This window comes from Tursiops truncatus, chromosome 10 (assembly GCF_011762595.2).
Source record: "Tursiops truncatus isolate mTurTru1 chromosome 10, mTurTru1.mat.Y, whole genome shotgun sequence".
Lineage (NCBI taxonomy): Eukaryota > Metazoa > Chordata > Mammalia > Artiodactyla > Delphinidae > Tursiops > Tursiops truncatus.
In genome coordinates, this window is record NC_047043.1 from 62014815 (window position 1) to 62042713 (window position 27899).

Below are 27899 nucleotides of genomic sequence, written 5' to 3' on the forward strand. Positions count from 1 at the left end.
CAGCCCCCCTTGGATCTGAGGGGGCAAGCCTCATCCAGGGGCACATGCGGAGGTGGCTTTGGGAGAGACTTGCCCATCTCGAAGCACCTCCTGTGCATGTGGGGAGAGGGGAGGTGGCCCCGACTCCTGGGCTCTAGCTCACCCCCCGGGTGGAGCTTGCACTCTGGAGTGAGGCTGTCTAGGTTCGGTCCCCATCCTGACCTAGCCGCTCAGTCCTGTGTTTCTCCAGGAGCAGAACATATGCTCCTCCGCTCCAGGTCTCCTCCTCCTTCCTGGATGGCAGAACAATAGTGCCTAGCAGCAACCTTCCTTACACACAGCGCAGAGGACCCAGTTAGGGGAAGGACTTGGCCGAGGTCATGGACAGATCAAGGCCTTGGCAGCCTGGTCCCCATCCCTGGTTCTTGCTCACGGTGAGATAAAAGCCAGAGCTCACTTCTGTACAACTCTTGACCAAGCCAACCAGGAAAGCCCCGACCTGCACTAGGACCCTGAGCTGACCTGAACCTGACCTTGACTCTCACTCTCACTTCAATCCTAACCCCCAACCCTAACCTGACACTGACCCTGACTCTGACCTTGACCCTAACCCTGAACTTATTCCTTCCCCAGTGCCCACAGGAGGGCAGTCCCTGCCATTCGCTGACCCCACAGTAAGCAGCCATCCCTCTGGGAGCCCCGACAGGTGTGGCCATGTGGCCCTCACTCAGGTCCCTGCTCGGGTTACATAGCATTGCTCAGACTGCTCTCTCACCCCCCACCCCGACTCCTTCCAGCATCTCTGGGGCTGCTGTGGGCAAGGGGCCGCCCAGACTGTGCACTAGCTCCCAGCACCCTCAGGGGTGGTCTGAATAAAGAGACTTGGTCAGAACTCGGATCCAGCTCCCCATTCTCTCGGCCTAGCATGCACAGTGAGCCGTGTGCCTGGCGAACTGGGGGGAAGCAGGCACCCACCAGTCACACACCAGTAACGTGATGAGGCCAGGGAAGGGGCCCTGGAGAAGGGCTGGGGAGCAGGGAGACTCCTGCCCCGGGACACGGGGCTTCATGAGAGCTGGGCCTGCGAGGATGGAGCAGCCTGGGACCCAGTGGAACTGGAGAAGGACATTTCTAGGGGACAGAACAAGGAGGGGCAGGAGCTGGAGAGCAGGAGGTGGCAGCAGATAGGTTTGACTGTTGAAGGGAAGTAAAGGGTGGGGGGAAGCAGGGGTTGAGAGGTTGCATGAGCGACTGCATGCAGGACCAGGACTGCATTGGGGGAGAAAAGTGGGGGGTTGGGCCGTGTGACTCGGACACATCTGCTCACTGAGAGGCCATTTAATAACTCTCAGGTGTCTCTGTCTTTCTCAGCCCCAAGTCCAGGTCCTTGAGGGCAGGGCCAGTGTGGCTCTTTGTAGCCTGTCAGAACGCCGTCAGTGAAAAGCATCTCCCTTGGCCTCTCTCCTCTCTGGCCCTGGTGATCATGAAGTCCTGATTGAGATTGACTGTGAAGAATTTTACCACTTCCTCACGATCACTGCTGAAAGCAGAATTCTCATCCTGGAGAAGAGATGGGGACCAGAAAGACAGAGCGCAGAGGCTGCTTTTGACATCATCTGGATCACCCGAGGCGCTAGAGTTCCTGGTTCCCAACCAGACTCACAGAGTGGATACCAGTGCTCTCACTGCAGCGAAGGGGCTCCTGCAGCAGCCGGGGGAGGCCATCACTGGAGCGGGGACTCGCCTGCCCGCAGGTGGCCATCCCCATCAGCCTCCCCAGGCACCCACACGGCAGGGGGTTACCTGGCTCCAGGTATCTCTTCTGTAAATGAAGAACTGACCTCAGCTGTCAATTCGCTGTCTAATTCGAAGGCCCCTGCTGGCTTTATGGTTGTGCTGAAAGGGTCTGACACAACAGCCCGAGCTGCCCCGGGAATCTCCTGAAGCCCTGTCCAGGGGCCCCAGTTCAGTAGGTGTTGGGGAGGCCCAGCAAGAGGATGGGTGAAAGGTCCTGGTGAATCTGCACTGCGGTGAGCGTGCACTGATCCTGATGGAGCCGGGGAGTGTGCGGTGCTCTCTGGAGTGAGGCTGCGGCATCGCACCAACTCAGGGCTGCCCTTGGGCAAGGCTGTTGTCACTTGTTAAGGGACAAGAACTACCTGACAACTGTTGGAGAGTTGCCATAGTCCTGGGTGAGGTGCATGCCCACGGCAGCCTGGATATCCTTACCCTTCCTCAGTTCAACCCTCTTCCAGGGACTCTGCTGGGACACCACAGGAGTGTCTGGCAAAACCAGAGCCCAGGACCTTTCTCCATTCAAGCTGCCACATTTGGCGGAACAGCCAGGGAAAGCTCACCCCCGCCCCTTCCTCTGGAGGCGGCAGTGCATGGAGGCAGCTGAGTCTCTCCACTCAATGCCCCACAGTATCTCTGAGGGTCCTTGGATTGCCCCCTGCTAAATCCCTGGGGATTCGGCCTTGGGCCCAGGCTTTCTTGGAGCCTCCCTCAGGGTTTTTTTATGGAAGGCACACCCAGAGCCAAGATGTATGACCCAATTTTCTTATAGTCCAAGGCATGGGCCTGGCAGCTAGGCCCAGCTTGTCCTCCAGGGCTACGCCCCTGCATAAACCCACCCTCTCCCCATGCTTTGCCCTTGGACCACTTCAGAACACAGTCACCCTGCCTACCGTCACACATCTCCTGTTAGGGCAGGGGGAGCCCCTGCAGGCCACCTGCCCCAAACTCCTCCATGTGGGGAGGAGAAACTGAGGCCTGGCAGGGATGAAGCTGCCCCAAGACCCAGTTCTGTGTTTTTTGGTTCCACATTAGAACCACTATTTAAATAAAGTCCTCCCCTCCCAAAGGCAAAGGAGCTCCCAATGCCTCCCTCCCCAACTCCTGTTGGGGTCCTGAGCCAGAGGTGCTTATCAGTCAGGGCATAGGCCAACCTTGTGCCTCCGTTGTCCCTCCTGCACGCAGGCCCACAGAGGTCATAGGTGTGTAATTCCCTTGGCACCTGCTGGCAGTGAGGCAAGCAAGGTGTGTTTCCTCCCCTGCCCCCAGCCTGCTCCAGCATGGCCATGATATGCGGACTGTAGTTCAGAGACCCCCAAGCCCACGCTCTCAATTGCATACCCAGCAAGGGGAAGGGCCTTGCCAGAGGCCACCCAGCAGGTCAGGGCGGAGGTGGAGCTGTTCCTGCCTTGCAGCCCTGAGAGGCCAGCTCTGCCCTGGGGCAGTCGGGAAGAAGGCAGGTCCACAGGAGACAACTCATGGGAAAAAAGCCCAATAAACGGAGCTGTCACTAGCAGCTTGGAGCCTCTGACCAGGAGAGGAGAAATGGAATGACACCACCCGAGACATAAGAACTTCAGTTACAGCCCAACAGACCAAAGTCAGACTTACGGAAGGATGCCAGAAGTCAGCAAGATGGATGGAAGGCCCTTTACAGATCATGTAGTCCACCATTTTACAGATGGCAACACTGAGGCCCAGAGAGGCTCAATAACTTGGAGGCAAGGATGAGGTAAGGAGAGGCGAGGAGCTCCTTGCCCCCAGTCCATGAGCTGCTGCTGGTCAAGAAGGTCATCCAAGGCTGGCCCAGAGAGTGGCAGGGGGCAGGGGGAGGGGAAACCACCAGCTCTGGGGCCACACCCATCACCCTCACCCTCCTCCCAGTCAGGACAGCAGCAGCATCTCCCTGCGAGAAATTAAACGCTCATCTCCCCCAAGAGCCACCTCCAGGGCTCATCCTGCCTTCTGTCCTGTGGGCCACAAGGGCCAGAGTGGGCCACGCTCACTCCACGGGAATTCCATGGCGGCCCCTCTCAGCTCTGCAGTTTGTCCAGGAGAAGCTGAGCTACCACGGCTCCCTGGAGTTCTAGCGGCTGGGCAAGCGATGCAGCCTCATGTCCTCCTTCTGGATGTGCTCGTAACAGGACTGGCAGGAGAGAGGTGAGGCTGAAGCCAGCTGGCCTGCCCGCTTCAGCCACATGCACAGGCTCTAGGGCCTGACACTGGGGTGCACCCACCTCCCGGGCCTGGACCACTGTGTCTCCAACTCAGCCCTCAGCCACAGTCTGCAAGGAAATGGCTCCTTCCCTCTCCTATTGTGCTCAGGGATGCAGCCTGGAACACACTCAGCCCTGGGGATCCGAGGGCCGGGATGCACTGTGCCCACCTCCCCCCACCCAGCCCCTTTTAACAAGGGCAAGAGCAGTGGCTCTGTGAGGACCCTTCCCATGGAGACACACAGAAGCTGTGAATTTGAGCTCATCCCCGTGATGGTGTCTGGGGTGAAAGGGGTCTGCCCCAGTGGCCAGGGCATTTCTGCCTGGCCCACCGCCTCTGTCCCTCACCTCCAGGGCCGTGAGCAAGAAGTCATACAGGCCTCCTGTGTGGATAGGGGCCATCATATCACGGATCAGGTGGATCTCGGCTCCCAGGTGCTGGATTCTGGAGAACCACCGCCACCACAACGAGAGGGAAGAGGGGACCTATCAGGGACACGCCTCCAGCAGCAGGGAAGGAGCTCTGGCCTGGGTGGCTGGACACCTGGTCCCTGCTCTGAGTTTGGCACCCACAGGACCCTGGGTGGGCCTCTCTGGGCCTCAGCTTCCCCATGTGTACCAAGAAAGGCTGTGTCCATAAACCCCCATGTTCAAAGACTTTGGAGTATGTCTTGGTTGGGGGTGGGCAGGGTGGGAAGGGAACCTCCTGCAGCCCACCCCCAGCTGGGGCTCACTGGGCACGCGACACCACGTAGATGAGCAGCGGCAGCAGGTCGTCCATGGGCAGATTGTGCTCCTGGCCGAGCATCCGCGACACAGTGGCCTCAATTTCCCCGTATGTCCTCTCTAGCACCTCCAGCTTCTCCCGGGGGTCCACCGTGGTGCTGCAGGAGGGTAGCCGGCTCCAGATCAAGGCCCTCAGGTTCAGTCCCAACCAGGGGCCCCAACACTCCTGCCACCCACACCCACCCTCCCGGGGTGTGGACTCACATCATCTTCTGCAGACATTCCGTGGCTGACAGGAAGCACTTGTCTCTGACTAGGGAGTATCTCTGCGTGGTTGGGGGAGTGGGTTAGATGAGGCCGCAGCCCCCCAGCTCCGTCACCTCCTCTTTCCCAGGGTCAGGGCTGGCCCCCGAGCCCCTCACCACCCACCCCCTTCCCCATCACTGGCTTCAGGACAGCTTTGCCCAGAGGGTTAAGTGACCCAGGGAAGGTCACAGATCCACTGTAAGCCTCAGTCTACTCAACTGTAAAGTGGGGTAAATGGTCTCCAGGAGGCTGGGAGGATCAAAATGGAAAAAGAAGATAAGAATCATAACAGCCAATGGTCACTGGGTGCCGCCCAGTTCTATGTCAATGGTTCTTGAGTCCCAGGGCTTGTTGAAACACAAATTCCAAGTTCACTCCCTGAGTTTCTGACTCAGTAGGTCTGGGATGGGTTCAAGAATCTGCTTTTCTAACAGGCTCCCAGACAACACGGATGCTGCCGATCCAGCAAACACACTGAGAACCAACGCCCCTCATGTTCTGGCCCACATCACCCGACAACAACCACAGGAGGTAGTGCTAGTACGCATCAGGGACTACTTCCACAGATGGGAAAACTGAGGCACGGAGATCAAGCATCTCACCCAAGGTCGTACAGCCAGTACAAGGGTGGAACCTAAGCTTGAACCTGGTCACTGTGGCTGTACACTCATCCACATGGGAAATCAGAACAGTGCAGAAAGCCTGCCATATCCTCCCTCACCCGCCTATGCAGCCTCTGACCAGTGACCATGAGGCAGAGAGCTGCTCGGAAGCCTGGGCAAACCTGGGGGCCCAGCTCAGGCTCAGACCTCCCTCTCCTGGGCAGGTAATGGGCCCACACTCTCACCTGATTGGTCGTCAGCGTGAGGTCCTTGAGGGGCCACAGGTGCCTGAAATTAAAGCAAGGTGGGAAGCTCTGCCAGGACCAGGGTGCGGGGTCTGAGGTCAGAGGGCAAATTCCCTGCACCTCCATGTCCCCCAGGAGGGCTGAGCAGGGGAGAGGGGCAGGGGATGCACAATGGCATCTGGGAACGCTTGTGTGAAGCCCAGGCAAGAGGAGGGCAGGAGGGATTCCCTGAGAGGGCAGCCCTCCATGCAGCCCCAAAACACGAGTGGGACTGGAACACGATGAGGAGACAGAGGGGCAGTGCTGCAGGCCAGGGGACCCTCCCGGGCAAAGTCCTGGGGGTCAGGCCAGAGAGCTCAGTGGTAGAGACTGCTCCAGGGGCTCAGCGAGCAGGCCCAGGCTGGCGAGAAGTAGGGATGCCACGCAAGGCAAGTAGAGCCAATGGAGCAGGGAGGCCAGCATGGAGGAGGCGGCACTGAGGCAGCAGGAGGGGTGGGGAGGAGGGACTCTTGAAAAGCCATGGACAACCAGGTCTCTGGGCTGGTGCCTGGTCAGATACAGGAAACATTCACCACATCGGAAGGGGACACAAGGTTTTTCGGCAGGAAGGGGAATGGGAAGCGCCATCACCTTGAGACAAAGGAAACCAGGTGTGGGAGGAGAGAGTGCGTTCATGCCCTCAACACTGGTAGTATCACTGGATCAAAGGGGCATGAAGGAGAAAGAACATTTTGATGACTGAGGGCGGAAGGGAGGCTCTGACCTACTTCCGGAACAGTCCTCAGTTTCCCCTTGAGGATCTCCCCTCTCCCACTCTCAGTCCAAGAGCTGGGAGCAGGCGACCTTGCCCCAGCCCCAGTGGTAGATATTGAGGCCAGCCTGGCCAATCTGGGCCACAGCCAGCATTCAGGGGCACATTCAAGACCCCAGCCCAGCCAGGGAGGAACTTCAGAGGCTCTGCTGGAGCTGCTGGGAAGGAGACACCAGCTCCCTGTGGGGCCTGAGCTGGGAGAATATAAACCTCGAGTGGCTGGTACCATATTTGTCACCATACGGGGGAGCCAGAGAGCCCAACAGAGAATGAGAGAAGTTGCTTCCTTTATCATGCAACTGGACACCCCGATCCAGCCACACCTGAATCTAGCCACACCTTAGAACTTCATGGATACACGAGCCAATTAACCTCCCCGCTTTTTTGCTGAAGACAATTTGGGTTTGTACCCTCTGCTACACAAGAACTCTGGCAATCGTGGCATGGTAGGGACGCTTACTTCTGTACATCCAGGAACTCAAGCAGCTTGGTGTCGGGGAAGAGGCTAAGGTTGGCAATGCCCTGGCTGTAGAGGCTGTCCTCCCTCTCATGAAGAAGCAGGTAGAGAGTGAAGAGCTCCGAGTAGAAGCTGGGCAGGACAAGGGGTAGCATCAATCTGTGCACCTGCAGGTCCCTGAGTGAGAGCCACCAGGACAGGTCAGGGTCAGCAGGGTGGGCTTGGGGATCTACTTGGGCTGCCCCTCAAAGAGTCCACAGAACTCCTCGTCCCACCACAGTGTTCCTGCCTCCAGCCTCCTCCATCCTGGAGAAAACCCTTCCCAGCCTGTTCTCAGTCATTTCACAACCAATTGTCATCTGTGACTACCTCACACTCTCACTTGACTTTGAGAACCAATATGGCAGCTGAGGCAGAATTTTGATCCCCATTTAATTGAAAGCAAAACCAGGGCCTTGATAGATGAGTGACCTGCAGCAAAGCTCTCAGCAGCCGTTCCAAGCTAGTCCACTTCTGCCTCCTAGTTTTCTGTGCTTCCTAGGACTCAGGGGGAAGTTCTCCCTAATGTCTAACCCCATTTCCCATGCCTCCTGCAATGCAGTAACAGAAAGACCTCTCTGATCAGGATCTCTGGGCCTGGAATCTGAAGGCAAATTGTAAGGTTTGGTCTCGGGGGACTGGGGAGACAGATTTAATGACCCACTTAATTCCTGCTCTGTGTGACCTCAGGCTCAGCCCCTGCCAGGCCTCAGTTTCCACATCTGTGCACAGGGAAAAGGAGGTGCCTGAGGCAGTGCTCACCCGCCATACACCCAAGAGATGAGGGTGGGATAACATGTTTAGAACAAAGACGCACTTGATGCACTGTGGCAGGGCCCCTCCCCAGGTTGCTCAAGGAAGAGAGGTCATGGATCATTCTGATTCTTGAACGGTGAATGAGCAATATTTGGTCAATAGCATGAACCCCTAACACTTCCCAAGAAATACCCTTTTCCCCCGAAGGAGGACCCAGAAGCAAAGGTATACGGACTCCCAGGACCCGAGCCTGGCTGCTTGCACCAGGGCAGAGAACCCCACAGACCTAATGGGGGCAGTCACCTTGTCTCTGCATCTTGATCTTCCTCTGGGACCTGGCCCTTGCACTGTAAGGCAACCTGCAGCAGACCCCTGCAAACCAAAGGGAGGGGCAGCGTGGCTGCCATCTCCCACAGGATGGGAGTCACCAAAGGCCAGGCAGGTGGGCTCCACCCCCAGAACCATGGAGCCTGAGGACAGCAGAGCCCAGTGGCCCAAACCCCAGCAGCAAGGAGGTTGGGAGTACGGGATGTCTGCCTGAGTGTCCTGGAACCCTACCACAGCACTAACTGCAGCATCTAAGGTTTCAGTTTATAGCGTTTGACGAGGTCACAGCTCAGCCGGGACAGGACGGGAGATGGTGTCTGAGCCCAGGTCAGGCTCCGTTTGCAGTGGGGTTAGAGTTCTCCTGGGGTCAGGGCTAGCCCGGGGCCTGGCTGGGGCTTGGACTCTGGCTGCAGTCAGGGCTTGCTACCACCTCCCCACCCTCTAACCCCTATGCTCACCAGCTGCATATTAACCAACCCACCCTCTGTTTCTTTCTCAATCCAGACCCAAGGCAAAGGCACCCTTCCTACCCAGGGCACCAGGCAGAGCTGATGCTTGGAAAGGGCAGAGCTTCCCCCACACCCCGCTCTGGGGTCACAGTGCAGTGGTTGTCCCCATGTACCACCAAGCTCACCTGTAGGCGGCCCAGAGTTCCTGGGCGTGCTGCTTCACCTCCTCCTGTGCCAGCCCCTGCAGGTGCTTGTTGGCCCCAATGCCTGAGTATGTGGCCTGGAAGGTCAGCATCAGAGTCCGGAGCAGCTTTCCCAGGGGATGCAGAGAGTTGCTCAGGGCCTGGGCAGGTGCAAAGGCAACAAAGAGATACTCAGCACCGTGGGCTGGAGCACAGCGTGCCCACGCAGGACCCCACTTCTTCAATGGGAGCACCGAGGCACTCTCAGCAAGGGCCCACAGGCAGGCCTGTCCCCTCTGGTCAGCACCCTCCCCTGGAGCCCTTACCTTCCTGAGGCACTGCTGCAGGGCCTCGGGCGCCCGGTGCTGCAGCAGCTCCTCCAGGATGTCCTCCATTCTGCCTGCGTGGTCCTCGGGGTGGGTCCTGGGGCACCACACACACACACGTCTCTCACCCACGCCCAGGCCTGCCCTCTCTGGGAAGCCTTCCTCCCCTGGCCCACTCAGAGCCCCACGACCCCAACACTGAGCTCTGGATGCCCTATGGGTACACACGCCCACGCATGCCTGGGCCTCACCTCTCGCAGCACAGGTACTCCTGGGACTTGCGCAGCTCCCTTGAGCTCTGCACGTGGAAGCCCAGCAGGGCCTCCTGCAGGTCTCCAGGGCAGCCGGCTTGAACAAAGTCCTGGAAGGGGCCATAGACGCCCTGCCAGCGGCTCTCCACGGGGAAGACGCCCAGGCCCAGCTGCCTGCGATGGAGGCAGTGGGGGACATGGATAGGGATGGAGCCATGCTGGGCAGGACCCTGATCAGCCCTTGGAGAGGTGGGGATATCCAGCCTGGCCCAGAGTCAGGGCCCAGGTGGGGTGGGTGGAGTGGGGGATGCAGAGCGGCCTGACCTCCAAGGCTCCAGGAGGAGAAACGGGAGGCAGAGAAGGGTCAGAGAGAATCTACTCCACGGTAGAGAAAAGAGACAGGGGCACACAGAGCACTGGAAAAGAAACAGAAAGAGCTGGAGAGCTGAAGGCCAAGTCCAGAGAGTGGGGTCTTGGCCTAAGAGAGACCAGGGCCCAAATCCCAGGATGCCCCCGCCACGGGACCCCGCTCTCCCTCCTACCACACCTGGGTCCTTCCTGAGCTTGATCCTGTCTCAGCCAATAGGCTTAGGGGTCTGGCCGTGTGTGTGTCTGGTGCAGTGTCTAATGGAGCACTGCTCTCCCATGTCACGCTCATAGATTTTCCTACACCTGCACCCGACCCGGGCTCACACCCCTAGGGTTTGCCATCCACTTCTAGCTCCTGCTGTCAGGGAAAAGAAACACGCAGGGACAATGTGTCAAGTAAACAACATGTGAAATGCTGGCTGGCACCATTAGAACCACCACCCTCACCTCAACAGACATAGTAAGAGTCACCACTTGAACAACGGTTTTCCAAGGAAGAACTCTGTCCCCATAGGGAAGAAGTCCATCCTCTTCTCAAATACCCCAGGATAGGGACAGTGATTCCACTTAGTAAGTTTCCTTCTTTACCCTGGCTGCCAGGGAACTCAGAGCCAGGCTAATGCTTGATTATAAGGCCTATCTGCACCTCCCTTTCTTGTAAGCTCAACTCACACTTTAATTTTCTACCTTATTCTTGCTTGTTTTGTTTCATACACTGTCTTGTACCCTTCCTAGAATAAAAGCAGGGTCTAAGCAAAGCCTACACATAGTATTTTTCTCCGGTTTTGTGGCATGTGGAGTTACCGCCACATAGCCCTTAATTCCAAGAGTCTCTGACAAGGGCTATGCGACCTGAGCTCTCTGAACTCTCCAAAGAGCTAAGAGGAGGTACAGAAAAGCCGTTCTAATGAGACCTGAGTCTTTAGGGTAGAAACATAGACACACACAGACACCCCCCCCCCCCAGAAAGGCTTCAGAATACACAGGCCAGACAGTCAGTCTCTCACCTCTTGCGGGTACTGCCTGGATCTGGAGGGAGGGCAGCTGTGTCCAGCACACCCTGGGTATGCAGTCCTCTCCCTGCCCCACTGCCAAAAGAGCCCTCCAGGGTGAAGCCATTAGGGAAGGTGACCTTGCCCTGGAAGCCGGGAGACAGATGCAGGGATGTCTGTCCATCTGTCTGTCCAGCTGCCCTTCCATCCCATCATGACAGGCCTCACGCCTGTCCATCCCAGGTCACAGAGGCTAGAAACTGATGGATGGCCTTCCCACCATCCATTCAATCTGCCCCACCCCAAGGGGCTCATAATCCTCCACCCCTGCAGGAGCCCCTGCCTGTGTCCACCACCAAGGGGCTCATCTCTGAGGCAGGAAACGGCGAGGGAGACAGAGAAGGGACTCACAGGTCAGAGTGGGGAGGACCACCACTGGGTCCAGAAGTAGGCAGAGGCCTCGGGAGGACATGAGGCATTACCGGCCTTGAGGAGGGGCAATTCCTTGCTGCATGCGACTGTTCCATTCACAGCATTCCTAGTCTCTATCCACTAGATGCCATAGTACCCCCCAGTCAAATAGCCCCCACATTTCCAAAGGCCCCAGCAGGGATACAGCAGGGATACCTTCTGCGAGGTCAGCTCAGGCAGAAACATACTGAAGGACGATGCCTCCAGGGGCACCTGCCCAAGGCACTGATGGTGGTGGTGGAGGGGGTGGATCCCTCTCTTGGGGGCCAGGAGGAGACACAGCCGGGAGACCACCAGCACCCTCTGCACCCAAGGCAAGCCTACCTATCCCCTCTTGACTCACACCCGATCAAATCACACCTCCGCAGCAGGGAATCGTCACTGCATCCACCCCCTAGATGTAGTGGAGATGGGAGAGGCCCTCCCTTACCTGCTCCACCTACCCTCAGCCCTAAATCCAAGCAGGGAGATTACAGGCCCCAGCCAAGGTCTCAGCAGGGAGTGGAGTAAGGTCTCTGTGGCTCTCACCTTCCCCACGAAGGTCAGGTCCCTGGCGAAGGTGCCCTCATACAAGGAGTCATCTTCAGAGAGAAGGATCCCTGGGCCCTAGGGAAGGAAGCGGGGAGGGTAGGAGCAGTGGGTTAGGAAGGGCCAGAAGACTGGCGGTGGGGAGGGGAGGTGGGCAGTGACCCATGGGCAGAAGGGTCCTGAGCCCTGCCATACCTCCCAGGACTGTGCCTAGGTGGGATGCCAGCCCCTGGCCTTCTGAGCACTGAGCACAAGGCCCATGGACCTCGACCCTGGGTTACCTTGACCGACACCCTGGGACCTGGCTCCTCCCCTCCAGCAGCCTCTCTCAAGAAGCCTCCTGGGGGACCCTTCCTTCCCACCTACAGCTCAGGAAGTACTGGGCTTTTCCTGAACCATCCCCACTTCCCTGTCACTGACCCCGGGGACCGTGGAGCTGATCAGGCTCCTGTGCTGCATTGGCTGCCAGGAAGCTCAGAAGCAAATGGGATACAATTCGTGTTCTATTTATTTCTGAATCTATCTTATGTGCCTATTCTTACCTTTTCTTCCTCCTTCAATCCTTTCCAGGACAAAGGATAGATAAACAAACAAGCCACAATATCAGTAACAGCCATCAGGCCAGAGCCGCACTATGTGCCAAGCACCTGGCAGGGTGTGGGTGAGGCAGAAGGTGAGGGCTATGCCGGGCACGGGAGACCTGCACTCAACAGAATGCGACAGTGGGCAGGTTCTCTGACCTCTCTGAGCCTCACGTTTGTCACTTTTACACTAGGGACAATAACATGACCCCAGGGCTACTGGGAGGATCCCATGAGATCATGTTGGGAGGCTTAGCCCAGAGCTAGACACCCAGTTAGGGGTCTATAAACATGGGTGGTAGAGGCTGCTGGCATCCTCATTACTATGCACTTCATTGTTGCTATTTTAGTGAGTCGTTACCATAAGTAGTTCACCTGAGCTGCTGATGGGAAAACTGAGGCTGGGAGGGGCAGGGACTTGGCCAAGGCCAGGGTAGGTAGGTGGCAGAACTGGATTCCTGCCCAGGTTCTGGCTCCCTCCAGCACGTCGGAACCCCGCTTCCTGCTCCATCCACCCCTGACCAGTCTCAGTTCAGCTTTGGAGCCCCCAGAGCAGGGAAAGGGTAGCTCAGGACACACGTGGGTCACTGCACTCACCACCATCTTGTCTGCCTGGAAGGTCCCCTGGTAGCAGACACCCGCCTGGGTGACCACGACCCCTGGGCCATGGCGCTGGTCAGCCTGCCACATGCCAATATAGCGCTCACCCCTGGGGGAGGAGAGAGTAGGGCCAGAGTTGGATCAGAATTGTTCCCATGCACCTTCTGTGTGTTCTGCTGGCATGGGACTGGGGTGGGGGCAGCGGTCAGATAAGGAGCAATGACATGGCCTGAATCCACTCAAGTCAGACATAGGGCAGGTGAGGTGAGGACCTGCAGGAGGAACGAGGGTGGAGGAGGAAGGGAGCCTGCCTGGGGGAAGGCATCCTGGCAGGCTTCCCGGAAGAGGTGGCAGGAAGGACAGATGGAGTAAGTAAGGGTGCCATTTAACATATGCAAAGCCATTGAGGCAGGAGTGTACGATAGATACGTGGGGGCGTTCAGTGGTCTAAAAGGCTAGGGGGTACACAGGTGGCATGGCAGGCATGAGGTCAGAGGAGCAGGCAAGGCCTCAAATGTCAGGCCAAGGACACTGGGCTCTGTCTCAGCCCAGAGAGCCTGGAAGGGCTGTGATCCTTTGATAGGACCAGATCAGGGGGCCAGAAACTCCTCTCTGAAAGCGCAGGGAGGGGCCAGAGTTGGGGGGGCTCCTGCAGTCAAGGTCGGGGTCCCTCATCCTGAGCCTCAGCAACAACCGAGGGAATGGAAAGAAAGTGAGGGGCTTCAGAGAGACTCTGGGGGACAGACAGAACGGACCCAGTGACGACAGGGAACCCGGGCCCTGAGGCATTTGGCCTGTGAGGCCCCTCTGCCCCTCAGTCCTGGTGCGGGGCTGCAGAGCACTTGCCTGTCGCCGTCGTCCTGGACGCCATAGCCACTCCTCTGGCCCCTCTCCCAGTGGCCCGTGTACCTGCAGGGCTGAGGGGTCTGCGGGGTGCTCTCAAGGACCCCAAATCCATGCCGCAGGCCTTCCTGAAAGTAGCCCTTGTACACCTCGCTGGTGCTGTACCTGCGGAGGGTCACCAATGGCTGGCCCTGCCTCCCAGAGGACGAGCCTGTCCCACGAGCCTGTCCTACCATCAGGCCAAGGGTCACTTACTCACAGATGCCATAGCCGCACATGCTGCCTTCCCGCCAGTGGCACTTGTAACAGTCAAACTTATCCTCGGAGGCCTGGGGCACCAGGCGGATGCCAAAGCTGTCAGTGTGGGTGGGCAGGGAGGGAAGTCAGCACTGGGGCCACAGCCCTGGCCCAAGACACCTGTCACACCCCCTCCATGCCCAGGAGTGTCCCTGCTCTTCCAAGGGGCCTTCTCAGACGATGGGGAGAATCTGAGAGGTGCTGAGCCCCATCTTGTTCCCAAGGGCCCCTCAGGACACCTCATCTCCACCCCAACCCCCATGCACTCTGGGAGGGCCTTCTGGCCCTGGACCACTCCCTCCATGACCTGCCCCCCTCCTCAGGCCTAGTTTCCCCTTTAGGACAATGAGTGGAGCTGGACCACATGGCCTCCAAGTTTCTGCTTGAGGTTTGGGAGTGTAGGATGGGGCCCAGCTGGTGACAGTGGAGAGGGGTGGAAACCACTCCCTGCCTGCCCACCACACAGTCCTGTGTCAGCCCCAGCCTTACCCGTGCTCCAGGCCCTGGCAGAAATCCCCCACGTGATTCCGCCCGTCTGGCCACTTCAGGGTTCCCCTGTAACACAGTCGAGGTCCACGGGCATCAGGTCCATGGGCATCAGACCCACCAGACCTTCAAGACACACAAGACCCCCAGCCAACCTCCGCCGCAGACTCTCTCCGAGGCCTCGATCCCCCTTGGACTGGACTCTCTGCCCCAACTCGGTCTTCTTCTCCGAGCTTTATGACCCCACATGGGCTCTCAGCCCTTCTCTACTCCTGGCACAATGGCCCCAGCAGCCTCACAGAGTGTGCTCCACACCCAGCAGGGAGAGATCTGGAAGCATCCAGGTTGCCTTTTTCCCTTGACCAACAGGAAGCTCAGAGCTAACCTTCAAGCTCAAGCCAAGTGCTAGTTAGTGGGGTTTCTACCGTCCTTGTCTCCTCTTCTGACACAGCATTGCTTTTTCTGTGTTTTTGTTCACAAGCTTCCTCAAGCCCTTTCTGGAAGCAGGCAGGGTATCAGAAACGAGTGGAATGCTTGCAAGCGTAACCTTGGCGAGTCCTTTCTGCTTTCTGGGCCTTGGTTTCGCCAGCTGTAGCACAAGTTGGGGCCATGTTCTTCAAAAGCCTATCTGCCTGTGGGGTCGTGTCGACCTGCAACTGAGGCCAGGTTCACCCTAGAACCTGCCCTGAGGCCTGGGGAAAGTCATGCCAGTCTCTGGGCCTCAGCTTCTGCACCTATCACCTAATGGGGGTGATAACACTCCCCCAGAGCATTCTTGTAAGGACTGATGAAGACAGAATGTCTGCAAAACATTTCTACCACCACCAGACAATGCTATGTAGACATGAGAGTTTTCTTCCACCCGCCTGAGAACAGAATGGTGACCGTGGGCCCTGCAGGTCAGCTTCCTGATGACTGCCCCACGCTCGGTAGCCTCACTGCCATCAAGACTGTATCTGGCACAAACCTACAGTGGGCCAGGTCCTGTCCAAGAGGACTTAAGAGAGACTGTGGGGGACAAACAGATTTCACCACAGGCGGGTAACAGCCTTTGGTTCATGCCCCGAGGCAATTAGGTCCATACGGGTCCTGTCTGCCCCTCGGACTCCCAGGAGGATCCCTGCCTTGCTTGGCCCAGAGCCTCCTCGGTCACTCACTTGCCATGGGGCCTGCCACCGTACCACTCGCCCTCATAGGTGGCCTGGCTGAAGCGGCCCTCCGCACGGAAGGTGTATGCTCCACAGCGGCAGGTGGGGGGTTCAGAAGGCTCCAGGCCCGCCCCCAGCACCGGGAAGTCCTTCTTCCCACGCAAGGTCTGGCACACAGCCTGGGTGACCTTCCGCTGCCAGGCCACCTGCGGGGGGACAGGGAAACACAGGACAGGCCACTGTTGCTGGAGGCAGCCCCTCTAGGAAGCCTCCTGGGGCGGCATCAGGTATCACCCTACCCACACCCACTCTTATCACTTGCAGGGACCTCCAACGGCTCCCGTGCTGCTCCCTGGGGCCTCACTCAGACCTGAATACTTGCTTGCAGCTTCGGGCCTGCCCAGAGAGGCCAAACAGAACCTTCGAACAGGCCCCAACCCTGGCTTCACAGAGAAAAACACGTGTTCTCTTCGGCATTCTGATGCCTGAGCCCAGGCTGACCCCTGACTCACTCTGACCGTGACTCCAGGGGCTTGACATTCCCAACGAGCCTCCCCTTACCCTCCTGTCGCCTTCCCTCACTCCCCTGACCCCACTCCCCGGACTCACAGTCCGCCCACACTCACCCGGCCCTGTGGGTCCTTGGAGCACAAGGAGAACTCTTCCTCAGGCGTGAGGAGGTGAAACATGCACCTAGACAGATGGAGCCAATGAGTGGGCTCCCGCTCTGTCCAGGAGGGTGCCGAGGGAGGGCCCAAGTCAGAGCCCCGGCGTGGGCGGGTTACACGGGGTAGAGGGAGGGAAGGCCTGGGGTGTCACTGGATGGGGGTGCTCACCCGTCCTGCCCAGGTTCCACCCACACCAGCTTCAGATCAAAGGTGTGGACACTGTGGCCCTGGAAGAGAAGGGGGCACAGGTGGGCAAGACGCTCACCTATTCTCTGGTCTGGCCTTGCTCCCAAGCAGCAGCTCGCTGGCACACCGCTGGGTGTCCCCAGCATGCTCAGTGCGGCACGCCCAGCACGGAGTCCCACACCACCCCTGCCGGCTCCCCATCTCCAGGGCAGGTCCTCCACCTCCCTTCCCACCCGAGGGCCTGGCCAGAAACCCAGGACAAGCCTCCCGCACCCCCGACATTCTGCTCCATCAGGGCCCCCAGAGTGGTCTTCTGGAAACGCAGCATGGATCTTGTTAGCCCCTGCTGGAAACCTCTCTAAGGTCCCTACGGCTGAGCCTGACCCCTGAGACCACACAGACCACTCCCCTCCACTGCCTGGGCCTCCTCCAGTTTGCCACAAATTCTCCTCAGCCTGAACCTTTGCATGTGCTCTTCCTTCTACTTGGAATGTCATCCCTGCTCTGAGAGATAGACCAAACCTCCCTTCCTCTGGAAGCTTTTGCGGAGTGACCTTTCACCTGGCAACAGACACAGGTGGAAGCGGCACCAGGCCCAGGCCTGAGGGGGAGGAGGAGTGTGCCAGACACGGGCCAGGACAAGAGAGGGTCCAGCACAGACAACAGGACGTGCCAAGGTCCAGAGGTGGGAAAGGGCTCAGCACCTTTTAGTGACAGTATCTCGTCAGCATACCTGGAGCACAGAGGGTGAAATTGGGAGTGGAGGGAAACTCAAACTGAATCAAAACCCCAAAACCAGGCTTCAGGAGACACAGGTTTGGATGGGCAAGTAGCATCCCTTCTAGGCCTCAGCCTCCCTATCTGCAGGGGAGCTCCAGGCTGACACTCTAGGGGGATACAGAAGGCAGTGCTCTGGCTATCACAGCGGCAATATAAGTTCAGGGGGAACTAGGCACAGCCAAGGTTATGGGCCACATAACAAATCCCAAACCCTAGTACCGGCTCCCTCCTGACTTCTGTAATGCCGAGAGCCCGGGCACTGCTGCCACATGGAACTCCTCTCTAGAAGCCTTGCATGTGCCCTGAATGGTTCACGCAGCCCTCCTCAGCCACTACGGGCCACTTATGACCGTTGTCTGAGGTTCCTCTCCTGTTGGAGGAAGACAACTAGGAGTTGTCTGCCATCTGCTGAAGCACAAACTGACAAGTGTCCCACTTTACAGGTAAGGAAACTGAGGGGAAGACATTTAACAGGGATACCAGCTGTGGAGAGTTGAGACTGGAAGAGCCCTGCTCCATAGCCCACACTCCTTCAGGGATGGCTCCACCTGCTGCCCCCACCCTAGCACTCTGCCTTTCTGCCCCCATCACCTCCCCAGGCCCAAGTTCTTGCTCCCAGCCACATGTCTCTTTCCTACTCCTTTTTTCAACCAGCCCTCAGACCCCCACTGTGACCCCACGACCTCTGGCCAGCCCCACCCTACCTGTAGCAGGACAAGGGCATCATCAAAGAGCAGCACACGCTCTGCCCTCAGCGGGGTGACCGTCACAGGTATGTCCTGGCTGTCTTGCAAGAGTCGGTGAGCGGGGGTACAGAGCACATCCTGGTGAGGCGAGGAGGGAGGTGCAAGGCTCAGGGACCTCTGTCCTGGATGCTGCTGGCCACTCCACGGCCCGCCTCTGCCCCAGGCACCTCCCCCAACACTCTGAGCATCTCCTGGAGGCTCCCAGGTCAGCGATGGGCACTGGGGCTCCAAGGTGGGGGGGTTCATTCCTGGCTATACCCAGAAGGACAGCACAACTTCTCTTGAAGCCTTACTTTGTCCTCCTCCAACCCATCTCAGGCCACGGCCCCAGTCAAGCCCCCATCAACTTTCACCCAGGGTTCTACAATCCCTGCCTCTCTCTGGCAATTCCTGTCCCCTTCACTTGTCCTCCTAATTCTCTGCTGCACTGGGCCCCAAGCCTGTCACGTCCTGTGAGAGCACAGGGGACTTTCCCTCCTGCAGGGGCAATACGGGCAGTGACTCGGGGGTGCAATCATTCAGTGACATCCCAGGAGACAGGGTCGATTCTGCTGACCACGCTTCCCCAGAGCCAGAAGCTCACATCCCAGCCCAGGAGGTGCTCAGCAAATGGGTGAGGATGGCTGGACAGGGGAACGTCACAGACACCTGCTTTAGCCACTGCCCCCCGACCCAGGTGGGGAAGCTGAGGCATGGAGCAGGCAGCAGGCAGCTCAAGCTACCCAACGGGCCCCTGCCGGATGGCAACCCCTTCCCTCACTGCCCCTCAGGCCTCGAACTCACCCGCAGCCGGCTGCTCAGAGTGTGCCAGAGGGCCTGCGTGGCCATGGCCTGCTCCAGCTCCTGCCTCGTGAAGGACTGCAAGTTCCCAAAGACGGTGGCTGCATGCACCAACAGCTCCCGGGTGGGGTGACTCTGTAGGGGGACAGAGCAGCCGGGGTGGGGTATTATCAGAATCCTCTCCCACCCTGTGATGACTGCCCCAGCCCTGGCCTGGCCCCAGCCGGTCAGGAGGTCTGGGTCTAAGTCTAAGTTTTCCCTTTTCTCCCTGCCGGCCCCTCCTCTGGCAGTAGGAGGATGCTTCCAGGGGATTTAGGACCATTCGATGACTCCCCCAGCTGGGGCTGGGCCATGTGTCCTCACACCCAGTACATGATTCTACATTTGTTCTCTGGGTCTCTGCTGGCTCCACCAGGGCAGGGCCATGTACCTCAGATACCCCAGGGCAAGGACATATCCCTTCAACCCCCCCAGAGCAAGACCATGTCCCCAAGGCATGGCCAGGTCCTTCTCAAACCAGGGTTCCTGAGTAGGCAGGTTCCCTGAGCCAGAGGCCTGTTTCTCCCATCCCTCAGCTTCCCCACGGGAGACAGGCCTGATAACCAGCAATTACCCCCTACTCCCCATCACCCCTGCTACCTACCTCCCCGACAGTGTCCCTGAGGCTCAGCAGGAGGAGCACGCACTGCTGCACATGATGGGTGAGTGGCTGGCGGAGAGCCTGGACCAGCGCGGTGCCCACCGAGCCCTCTGAGCTCATGCCCGACAGGAACTGCTGCAGCGCCTTCCGCTGGCCCTGCCAGTACTCGCTGAGCGGAGGGAGGGCCGCACACCCCTTCACTCTCCCCTCCTCTGTTCCCACACCTGCCACCATTGCCCCCTTGCCCTGGCTAATCTCTCAGATCCCAGGACAGTCCCAGACCCCAAACCTCTCTCCCATCAGAAAAACAGTGGCTGAGTGACCCTGTTGGAGATTCGGTAGCAGTATCTCAGAGATGAAAGCCCACCCTGAGTAGCAATTAGGAATGATCCCCCACCCCAGGGTCACTCCCGTGAGTTGGTATATGGATTCTGCTCACAGCCTCACTAGGCTTCCCTCCCTCTCTTCAGTGTGGAGCAGCATGCAATTTCTAGAGCCAGGATTGCTCAGGATGAGTCCCGGGCCGTGACACTCACTGCTCTGGGGACGTGGCTTCCCCAAGCCCTCCCTCCCAGACACCCCCAACTCAGAGGCCCACTGCAGTATTCCATGCTCACCTCCTCCTCTTTACTGCCTTCTGAAAGGCCTGCACTGCCACACAGCTTGTGTAGGACTCGATGTACCTGTAGGTAGCACAGGGGACACCCAGCAAGCCCAGCGCTCAGCTCCAGACCCAAGCCCCTGCCCTTCTGGTGTCCCCAGATCCCACCCACTGAGTGGCTGCAGCCCTGAGGGCCTGGCTCTGGGCACTGGTGACCTTGAGTCTTAACTGACCCAACTAGACAATTCTAACTCAAAGTCTCTTTTCCCTGGGAGGCCACCAGGCTCAGATCTGGGGTGCCTGAGCCTGTCACCAGGCTAACATCCAAACCCAGGGCTGAACCCAAACCTTTGCCAAAGCCCTGACCCACGTGAGTCCCAGTGCCGGCCCCAGCCCTGCTTCGGCTATCTTACTCCAGGTGGACTTGCAAGACACGGTCAGCGCTGTGCAGCAGCAGCAGGGATTCCAGACTGATGGAGTCCGGGTGGCGCAGCCTCTCCTGCAGTGAGTGCAGGCTTTCCTCCGTCACCTCCCACAGCTGCTGGGAGCTCCTGTGCAGCTGCTGCAGGAGCTGTAGGCACTCTCTGCCCCAGGGATCTGAGGGCTCTGGAGCTGGGGCAGGAGCACAAGCACACTGTGAGGGGAACAGGGCCGCTCCACCTTCCAGGGAGCACGCAGAGGCCCTGGGTGGTCACTGGAGGGGCAGCAGCACCCCTAGCCCTGGAGCTGCAGCTAGGGTCTCACATCCCTGGGGTCCTTGGGACAGAACTGGAAGCCCATGTGCCCCCTTGAGCTCAGCAAGGGATGGGCAGGCTACAGCAGTGGGCAGCACCCTTGTGGATTCAACAGGGGCACGTGTCCACCTCCTCACTAAACAGGGACAGCACTGATGACCTAGGGCCACCAAGTACAAGAATCCCCCCTGAGCTTCAGAGCTTCCTCAGGTCCAGAATGTGAAGCCCATAGGGTCCTGTAGTCTCCTGCCATTCACAGATGCACCAACAGAGCCCCCAAGAGGAAGGCACCTGCCCAAGGTCATTTTGTAAACCGGGCATCCTGCCTTCCAGTCATGCCCTGGGTGAAAGCAAGATGAGAATTCAGGCAGAGAATCCAGGCCTGTGCCCTGGGAGGGATGGAACATCGTCTCCGTTCACAGAAGGTCTGGGCTAGAATGGGGTTCACAGCCTGGTTCCCTGGGGTCCCTTTGAGAAGGAAGCAGCCAGCAACTGGGGGTGAGGGCCCTGGATCCATCCAAAGACACCCACACCAAACGTCACCGCTCCCATTTGCAGCTGAGAAAGCTGTAGCTCAGAAGGTCCAACAGGGAGGACTCCTGTCCCTAGGACGGTTCCTGCATCCCCCACCCTCCCCTCAACTCACCGGCCTCCAGAAGGGGCTGGAGGACAAAGCTGTTGATGCGTGCGAGTGTGGCTGAGAAGACCTCCTCCAGCCGCAGCAGGGCTGCCTCCTCAGGGCTGCACATGGCCAGGGTGCCAGACTCAGGGCCTGAGAACCAAGCAAGATTAGAGCGAATAGCAGCCATGGGAGCAGGGTGCCCTCTCAGGCTACATGCCCAAAAGGCCCATGACCACCCTACCTCAGAACTGAGCAAGGAGCCCATGTCACCCCAAAGGGGAGTTTCTGAACTGGCCAGTGACCCCTGCTCATGCTCCACTTGGGCCCAGCTGAGGGGAGCCTGAAGGAGTGGGAAAGAGGACTCAGAACTGCCAAGGGAAGCATTTATTTTTTACCCAAAAGGCAGATGCTCCTTAAGCCCTCTGGCCTGCTCATTCCTCTGCTCAAACACCCACCATGGCTCCCAAGAGCTCAGAGTAACATCTAGTAGTGCTCCAACCTAGTCCTCTCTCCACTGACTCTCTGGAAACAAGGACATACTCTCGGAGGAGCACAGCCTTTATCTCAAGGCCATGGCTCAGGACTCCCTGTCACCCAATAGGGCTATGTAGGAGGGGTCTGGGAGAAGTGGGAAATATCCTGCTGGAGCCATGAAGGATGGGCAAGAAATAAAGAGGCAGAGAGGAGGACAAGGCATGCAGGTGGGGGAACCATGAGAGCAAAGGCTCATGGGCATGAAGGCCCAGGCTCTGCAGGTGGCCCACCAAGAGCTCCCTAAGTGGCTAACAGAGAAGCCATGGAGGGCCTCAGAGTGGGGGAGTGATGGGATTCAAAGTCAGACTTGGGGACATGGACTTGGTGACAGTTTCAGAGGAGATGATACCAAGCCATGAGAGGGTGAGGTGAGTGTGGGCAGGAGCCAGACACTTCATGCCCCCCTGCAAGCTGCAGGACGGGTTCTACTCCAGAGGTGGGGGCCATGGGGGTGGGCAGGTCTTTGGACCTCCTTCCCTGGAGAGCGGGACCCTCCAAGAAAGCAGGATCACCTGAGAACGCAGCCTCCTGACTGGAGGGAGGGGGAGCAAGGGGCCTGGGTTCGAACCCATCCCCATAGCCAGGCTGCATCCTCCAATCAGACACAGCCCTCTCCTACCAGACCTGGCAAAGGAGGTCATCTGCCCAGATTACGTGACTGTACGTCTCAGGGTTGAGAATTAGAGAGTCTTTTAACCCCAGACCCTCAGACTCGGCCTCTCTCCGACTCTGACACTCTGAGGCTCTGAGTTGGTTGACCTCGGTGGGGCTGTAGACATAATATGAGGAGATACAGACAGACCCAAAGGATCAAATGAGAAGGGGTCTCATCCCTCCCCACCCAACCCCAAAGACACCAAAGGGCATTCCAGGCTCCTGACAGAGCCTACAATTCCCAGAGAATTGGCTCTGGGGCAGAGTGAGATGAGTGCCTCAGATCTCTGGCCAAGGGCCCAGGCCCAGGACATTCCTGCCCCACCTTTCCTGCTGTTGTTGCTTCAGGAGGGCGAGGCCTTGGGAGGGAGAAGCAGGAAGGAGAAATGGCTGGACACCCAACTGCAGGCTTCTCTTTCTGCTGGCCCCCTGCAGCAGCCCCAGCCCCCTGTGGAGGACTGGGGTAGGGTTGCTCCAAGTCAGCTCAGAATACCAGGACAACACAGCCAAGGAGTCAGGGGTACAGCAAGTGCGGCCTGGGCCCATCTGACCCTCACCCATATCTCCAGAAACTGGTGGAATGGAAAGACCCTTTGGGAAGTGACCTTTCCACCCTCAGCTGGCAGTCTGTCGGGGTCTGAGCTGAGAGGTGAGGACACCAGCTAAAGGTGGAGGGGGGAGGGTGCAGCCAGGATGGGAGGTACAGACTAGGAACCAGATCAGGGTGAGCTGGGGACCTGCAGCAGATAACTCACTGTTGGGAGGCCTTGCACATCAGATCCCCGACACTTACCTGGGGCCCACCCCAACCAATGCCACACCCAGGGCACTCCTCTCCCCCTTAGGCTTCCTCCCCTTGCCCCCATGGGGCTGGCAGAAGCTCCCCTACCCTGGACCCATGGCTCACACCTCAGTAGCTCCCACAGGACCCCCTTCTGACCTCTGCCCAGCTATTCGGCCCTGGCCATGCCCCAGCTTATCCAGATCCCTGCTCTTCTCTGGGCTTCAATCACCTCCTCTGTGAAATGAAGGTCTGACTAAATCACAGCTTTTCAAACTATTTTAGTCCTCCCTAGAAAGCATAAACCGGTGGAGGGGAGCTCCTCTGGGTATGGGGACCTGCTCTTCAGTCTCCCTTATCTCTCAGTGCAGCCTGGGGCCCCTGACGATGAGTCTTACCGACACAAACTGGCAACACTGGCAACACAGACTGGCCAGGTCTGTGGCCCCAAAAGGATCTCTAACCCTAGGAAACCGAGTCACACTGCCCAGAGGAAAGGCCAGAGGTTAAACATGGCTGGTGAGACGGCGGGTGGGGAGAAGACTGCAGTTGAGGCTAGACATCTGGTCTGGTTGGCCCCGAGAGCCTCCGCTCCCAGGCTAGGGAGTTCTGGGGCTTCATCCCGCAGGCAGTGAGGAGAGTGTGAGGGCAGGGGCCAGGCCAGGCGTGAGTGCGCCTGAGTGTGTATACTGGCGAGGGAGGAGGAAGAGGTGCTGAACCTAACACCACAGGGACCCGGCAGGAGTCTCCCCTTTCAAACCCCAGTCCCACCTCCAACCCACTCCTCTCTGGTTAAGGGCATGGCTTCCTCACGCTCTCACTCCATCCAGCTCGAAGGTTCCTTAGTAGTAGACTGCACATGATGTACATATGGGGAAACTGAGGCCCAGAAGGGCATGGGAGGGCCCAGAAACACTAACTGTAGAGCGTGTACAGGGCTCAGACCCAGGCCTCTGGCTCCCAGTCCCACCAAGCTCACCTGAAAGGCTGCCACAGCAAGTACCTAGGCTTCCCAGGCAGGCTTCATGTTCACCATGGGGCGGGGTGAGGACAGACTGGCTAGTCTTGGCGTGTCCAGGTGAGTCAGCTGCCAGTCCCCGTGGCAATCTAACCAGCCGCCAGACCTGCTCTCTCTCTCACGTGCTCTCTCTCGCGCTCTCTCTCTTTCTCTCTCTTGCATTCTAGGCCTCTGTCCACGCTGGGTCCCTCTCTCCCTTGCCTCCTCCAAGGCCTGGCCCTTCAGGCCCCTGGGCCACACCCTGTCATGGTACTCACTCTGTTATTTCCTGGTCTGGACAGGCAAGGAAGTGCTGCTTGCTGTGGAGGCTTTTTCCTGGGCTGCCTTGGAACCCCTTTGATCATCCAGCAAACTCAGTGGTAGGCAGAGGAGGGAGGGGCTGCCCAAGGGAGGGGGCGCTGAACTGTCACAGCTGACGGGTCCCAGCCTCCACCTGGGCCTCTCCCCCCACCCTACCCCGGCACCCTTCCTCTGCCCTTCCGTGGCTCTAGGCTTCTTGTCCTAGACCCCACCCCCCACCTTCCCAATCTCTCTGGTCGCTTTTTTCACAGCTTTCCTTCCTCTTCCTAAGTAGTCACTGGAATTTCCCAAACATGGGATCCACTTCCCACCACCAGGCATTTGCCCATGCCTTCTCACTGCAAGCAATACTAGCCGGCGTCACCTCCTCCTGGCAGTCTCTCAGGCTGGCTGAGGCCCTGCGGGGTCACCCCACAGCCCAGGCCAAGCCCCTGGGCACTGCCCACGTGTTTGTCTGCCCTCATGTCAGGCACGGGCCCAGGGAGGCTGTCCCGTGGTGACAGGGTGACCAAGGGGCAGGGAGGACGAAGCTGAACCCCGCTGGGAGGGAGGGACCTTCGGACAAACTCGGACGGCCCGGGTGTGAGTGCTGCCAGGGACCGAGGAGTCGTGGAGGGGCGGCGCGCGGCGGCCCGAGGGGACGCGGAGACTAAAGTCCCACCTGGAGCGAGCAGGGGCGGGGAGCAGAAGGGCTCTACCCCAGACGCGAGACCTCCAGCCCTCCCTTACCTGTGCGGCGCGGGGTCCCATGCCGGGAAAGCCGCCGCGGTAGCTCTCTCGCGGACGCCCGCCCCACGTCGGCCCCGCCCCTGCAGGCCCCACCCCGAAGGCCACTCCACCCCCACCCCCCCGTCCCCGCCTCGCCTCCGGGTACCGCTCCGAGTCAAGGGCGGGGGCCTGCCTGGAAGTAGGCGGGGCTTGGCGTCCATCTGCCCCGTGCACTAGGGCTCTCCTGAAGTCTCAGTCTGCTGTCTTCCGGGGTCTGAAGTCTCCTGGGACACGGTGGGGGGCTGGGAGAAGGAGGAGAGGAGGTGGGAGCTTGACCCGCCCTTCGCTCCCCCCAACACACACACGCACACGCTCTTGCTCACGCCCAGGAGAGCCTGGATGTGTCTAAGAAGCAGTCTTGGTTTCCTCGTCCCGGCGGGGTCTTTTCCAATCCCTCTCCCCTCCCCTCCCTTCCGCCCTCATTCTGACTCTCTGCAGGCCTAGGTAGAGCCCGGTAACCTTCCTCCGCCCGCACCAGTCACAGGGGCCGGCACAAGAGGAGCACCAGGTGGGTTCATGAAACCTGTGGCCGAGAGTAGGGTAAACCGAGGCTACCCGCGGTGGGCAGGGTGTCCGTGGCCAGCGGCCACTCCTGAGTGACCTTGGGGAAGTCCCCTGCCCGCACTCCTGAGTCTCAACATGGCCCAGTAGAGCGTGAAGCCAGCGGTTGTCTGCGCGCCAGGGCCTCCGACCTTGGCAAAGGTGGCGGAGAAGCCTTGTTCCAGCGGACCTCCCGGCAGGGGGAGGACCCACGGTTCAAGCCTGTAACAAAGGAGTCTGCTGCCTGCCTCCGGTTCTCCATTCACTTACTGAGGCACGCGGATTCCAGGGAATGACCCACGTCACTGCCCCTTTCACGGCTGACAACACTGAGGCCGAAAGGCCCCATCCATAGACAGGCAGTGGAAATGCAGAAAGGATGGCCCACCAATGCTCTACTCAAGTCTGAGCTGGTGGGAGGCATGCCCCGTCCTGCCAGGCTGAAGAGAGATCCCCAGTGGAGTACATGGCGGGTTGCAAGCATTCCTTCACAGATGAGCAGGGTCTTGGCGGTTTTGTGAGTGGCCTGGCACATTGCGGTGGGCAGACAAGAGGTCTCTGGGCCTTGGGAGGAAGGGCCAAGGGCTGAAGAGTGGCCATAGCCACAGGTGGAGAGAGCAAGGTGATCCAGGAGCGTATGCTCCCACCACTTGGCAACAAACAGGGCAGGCAGGCCAGGCCCTGAGCAGGAGGGATCTAATCTTGTGCTGGGTGTCTCTGGGCCAGCCCTTCCCCCTCTCTGGGCCTCAGTTTCCTTATCTGTACCTGTAGCTGAGGGAAGGCAGTGCTGCCTGGGCTCAAGCAGGAAGAGAAGCGCCTTGTTGACTTCCTCCCCAGAGCCTAGATTTCCTGTTCAGCCACATCTAGGGGAATTGGAAGGCTGAGGGCTGGTCTTCCCTCACTCATTCCCCACTCACTGGCTAGCGTCACAGCCATTGCCAAGCCGTTTTACACCTGATAAATGGGGCATGACCTGCCCAGCCTCTCTCCCAGCGTTGTTGGTAATTTGTAGTGCCCGGTAGTGCCCAAAAGACAGCCTCCACTTGGTCCACCTGCCCTTGACCCCCTGCAGTACAGCCCAGGGCCCTTACCCAACCCCACCACAGATGTGCACACACCCACCTGCACCTCTCCTACACTCCCTGCACACATACATGACTCCACAGTCACAGGAATATGGTGGTGTGTACACTTACCTGTGTCACACGGACCCATCTGCTGTTGAACCCACTGGCAGGGCCTCCATAGTGCATAACTTGGGTGGCAGCTCTGTACACGTGCATGTGTGCAGACTCACACTGCTCCATGGAGTGCGCACTGAGAGACCCAGGCATACAGAGGCCAGTGCAGAGTGCATGTGTATTCCCACGTACTTGAGTGCCCTGGGACATAAACACATGCTGATGAACACACAGGTCTCACCCAGGCCCAGCTCAGCCCCAGAGCTATTCTGGGCCAGGCCCGAGGCCAACAAGGTCAGAGACTGCCAGCTCCCAACAGGCCCCAGCCACTGTGTCACAGGCCTAGGCCAGCCAGCCCCCAACCCCAGCCCAGGCTGAGTCCAAGATGCACTGGATCTCAGCCTGGCTCTGTGACTAGGGGGATCCTCGCTCCCTACCCCCTGCTTCCCCAGAGCTGAACCTTGAGCTCTGGGGTTTCAGGCTCCAGAAGAGAATGTCTACAGGATCCCCTGGCCCCTGCCAAATGACTCTGCCCACAGCTTCCAGCCCAGAGGCCCTGGAGGCTGGACTGGATCCCTACAGGAA

The 27899-nt window shown here is 58.9% G+C and overlaps 1 protein-coding gene across 10 annotated transcripts; it reads right to left on the bottom strand.

The window, feature by feature from the left end:
• Positions 1-3409: 3409 nt before the first annotated feature.
• ALS2CL (ALS2 C-terminal like) lies at positions 3410-27464 on the bottom strand. 10 transcript variants are annotated; one of them, XM_033864734.2, is made up of 28 exons: positions 27330-27464; positions 25727-25835; positions 21563-21688; positions 20596-20794; positions 20199-20264; positions 19585-19750; positions 18945-19076; positions 18120-18239; positions 16618-16676; positions 16408-16474; positions 15791-15987; positions 14637-14702; positions 14106-14204; positions 13854-14015; positions 13005-13116; positions 11827-11904; positions 10843-10973; positions 9467-9640; positions 9216-9312; positions 8893-9050; positions 8235-8303; positions 7140-7313; positions 5869-5911; positions 5241-5270; positions 4980-5041; positions 4724-4873; positions 4338-4434; positions 3410-3919 (listed from the first exon to the last, which is right to left on the bottom strand). In XM_033864734.2, exons 2-28 carry the CDS (start codon positions 25752-25754, stop codon positions 3860-3862), a joined length of 2922 nt encoding a protein of 973 aa, XP_033720625.1. In that variant the 5' UTR covers positions 25755-25835; positions 27330-27464; the 3' UTR covers positions 3410-3859. The 10 variants fall into 10 exon arrangements, with proteins under 10 accessions (XP_033720625.1, XP_033720622.1, XP_033720623.1 ...); XM_033864731.2 differs by lacking the exon at positions 27330-27464 and adding an exon at positions 24783-24904 and having other exon boundaries at positions 20596-20816; positions 25727-25745; XM_033864732.2 differs by lacking the exons at positions 25727-25835; positions 27330-27464 and adding exons at positions 24783-24904; positions 25555-25650 and having other exon boundaries at positions 20596-20816.
• Between the last annotated feature and the right edge of the window lie 435 nt (positions 27465-27899).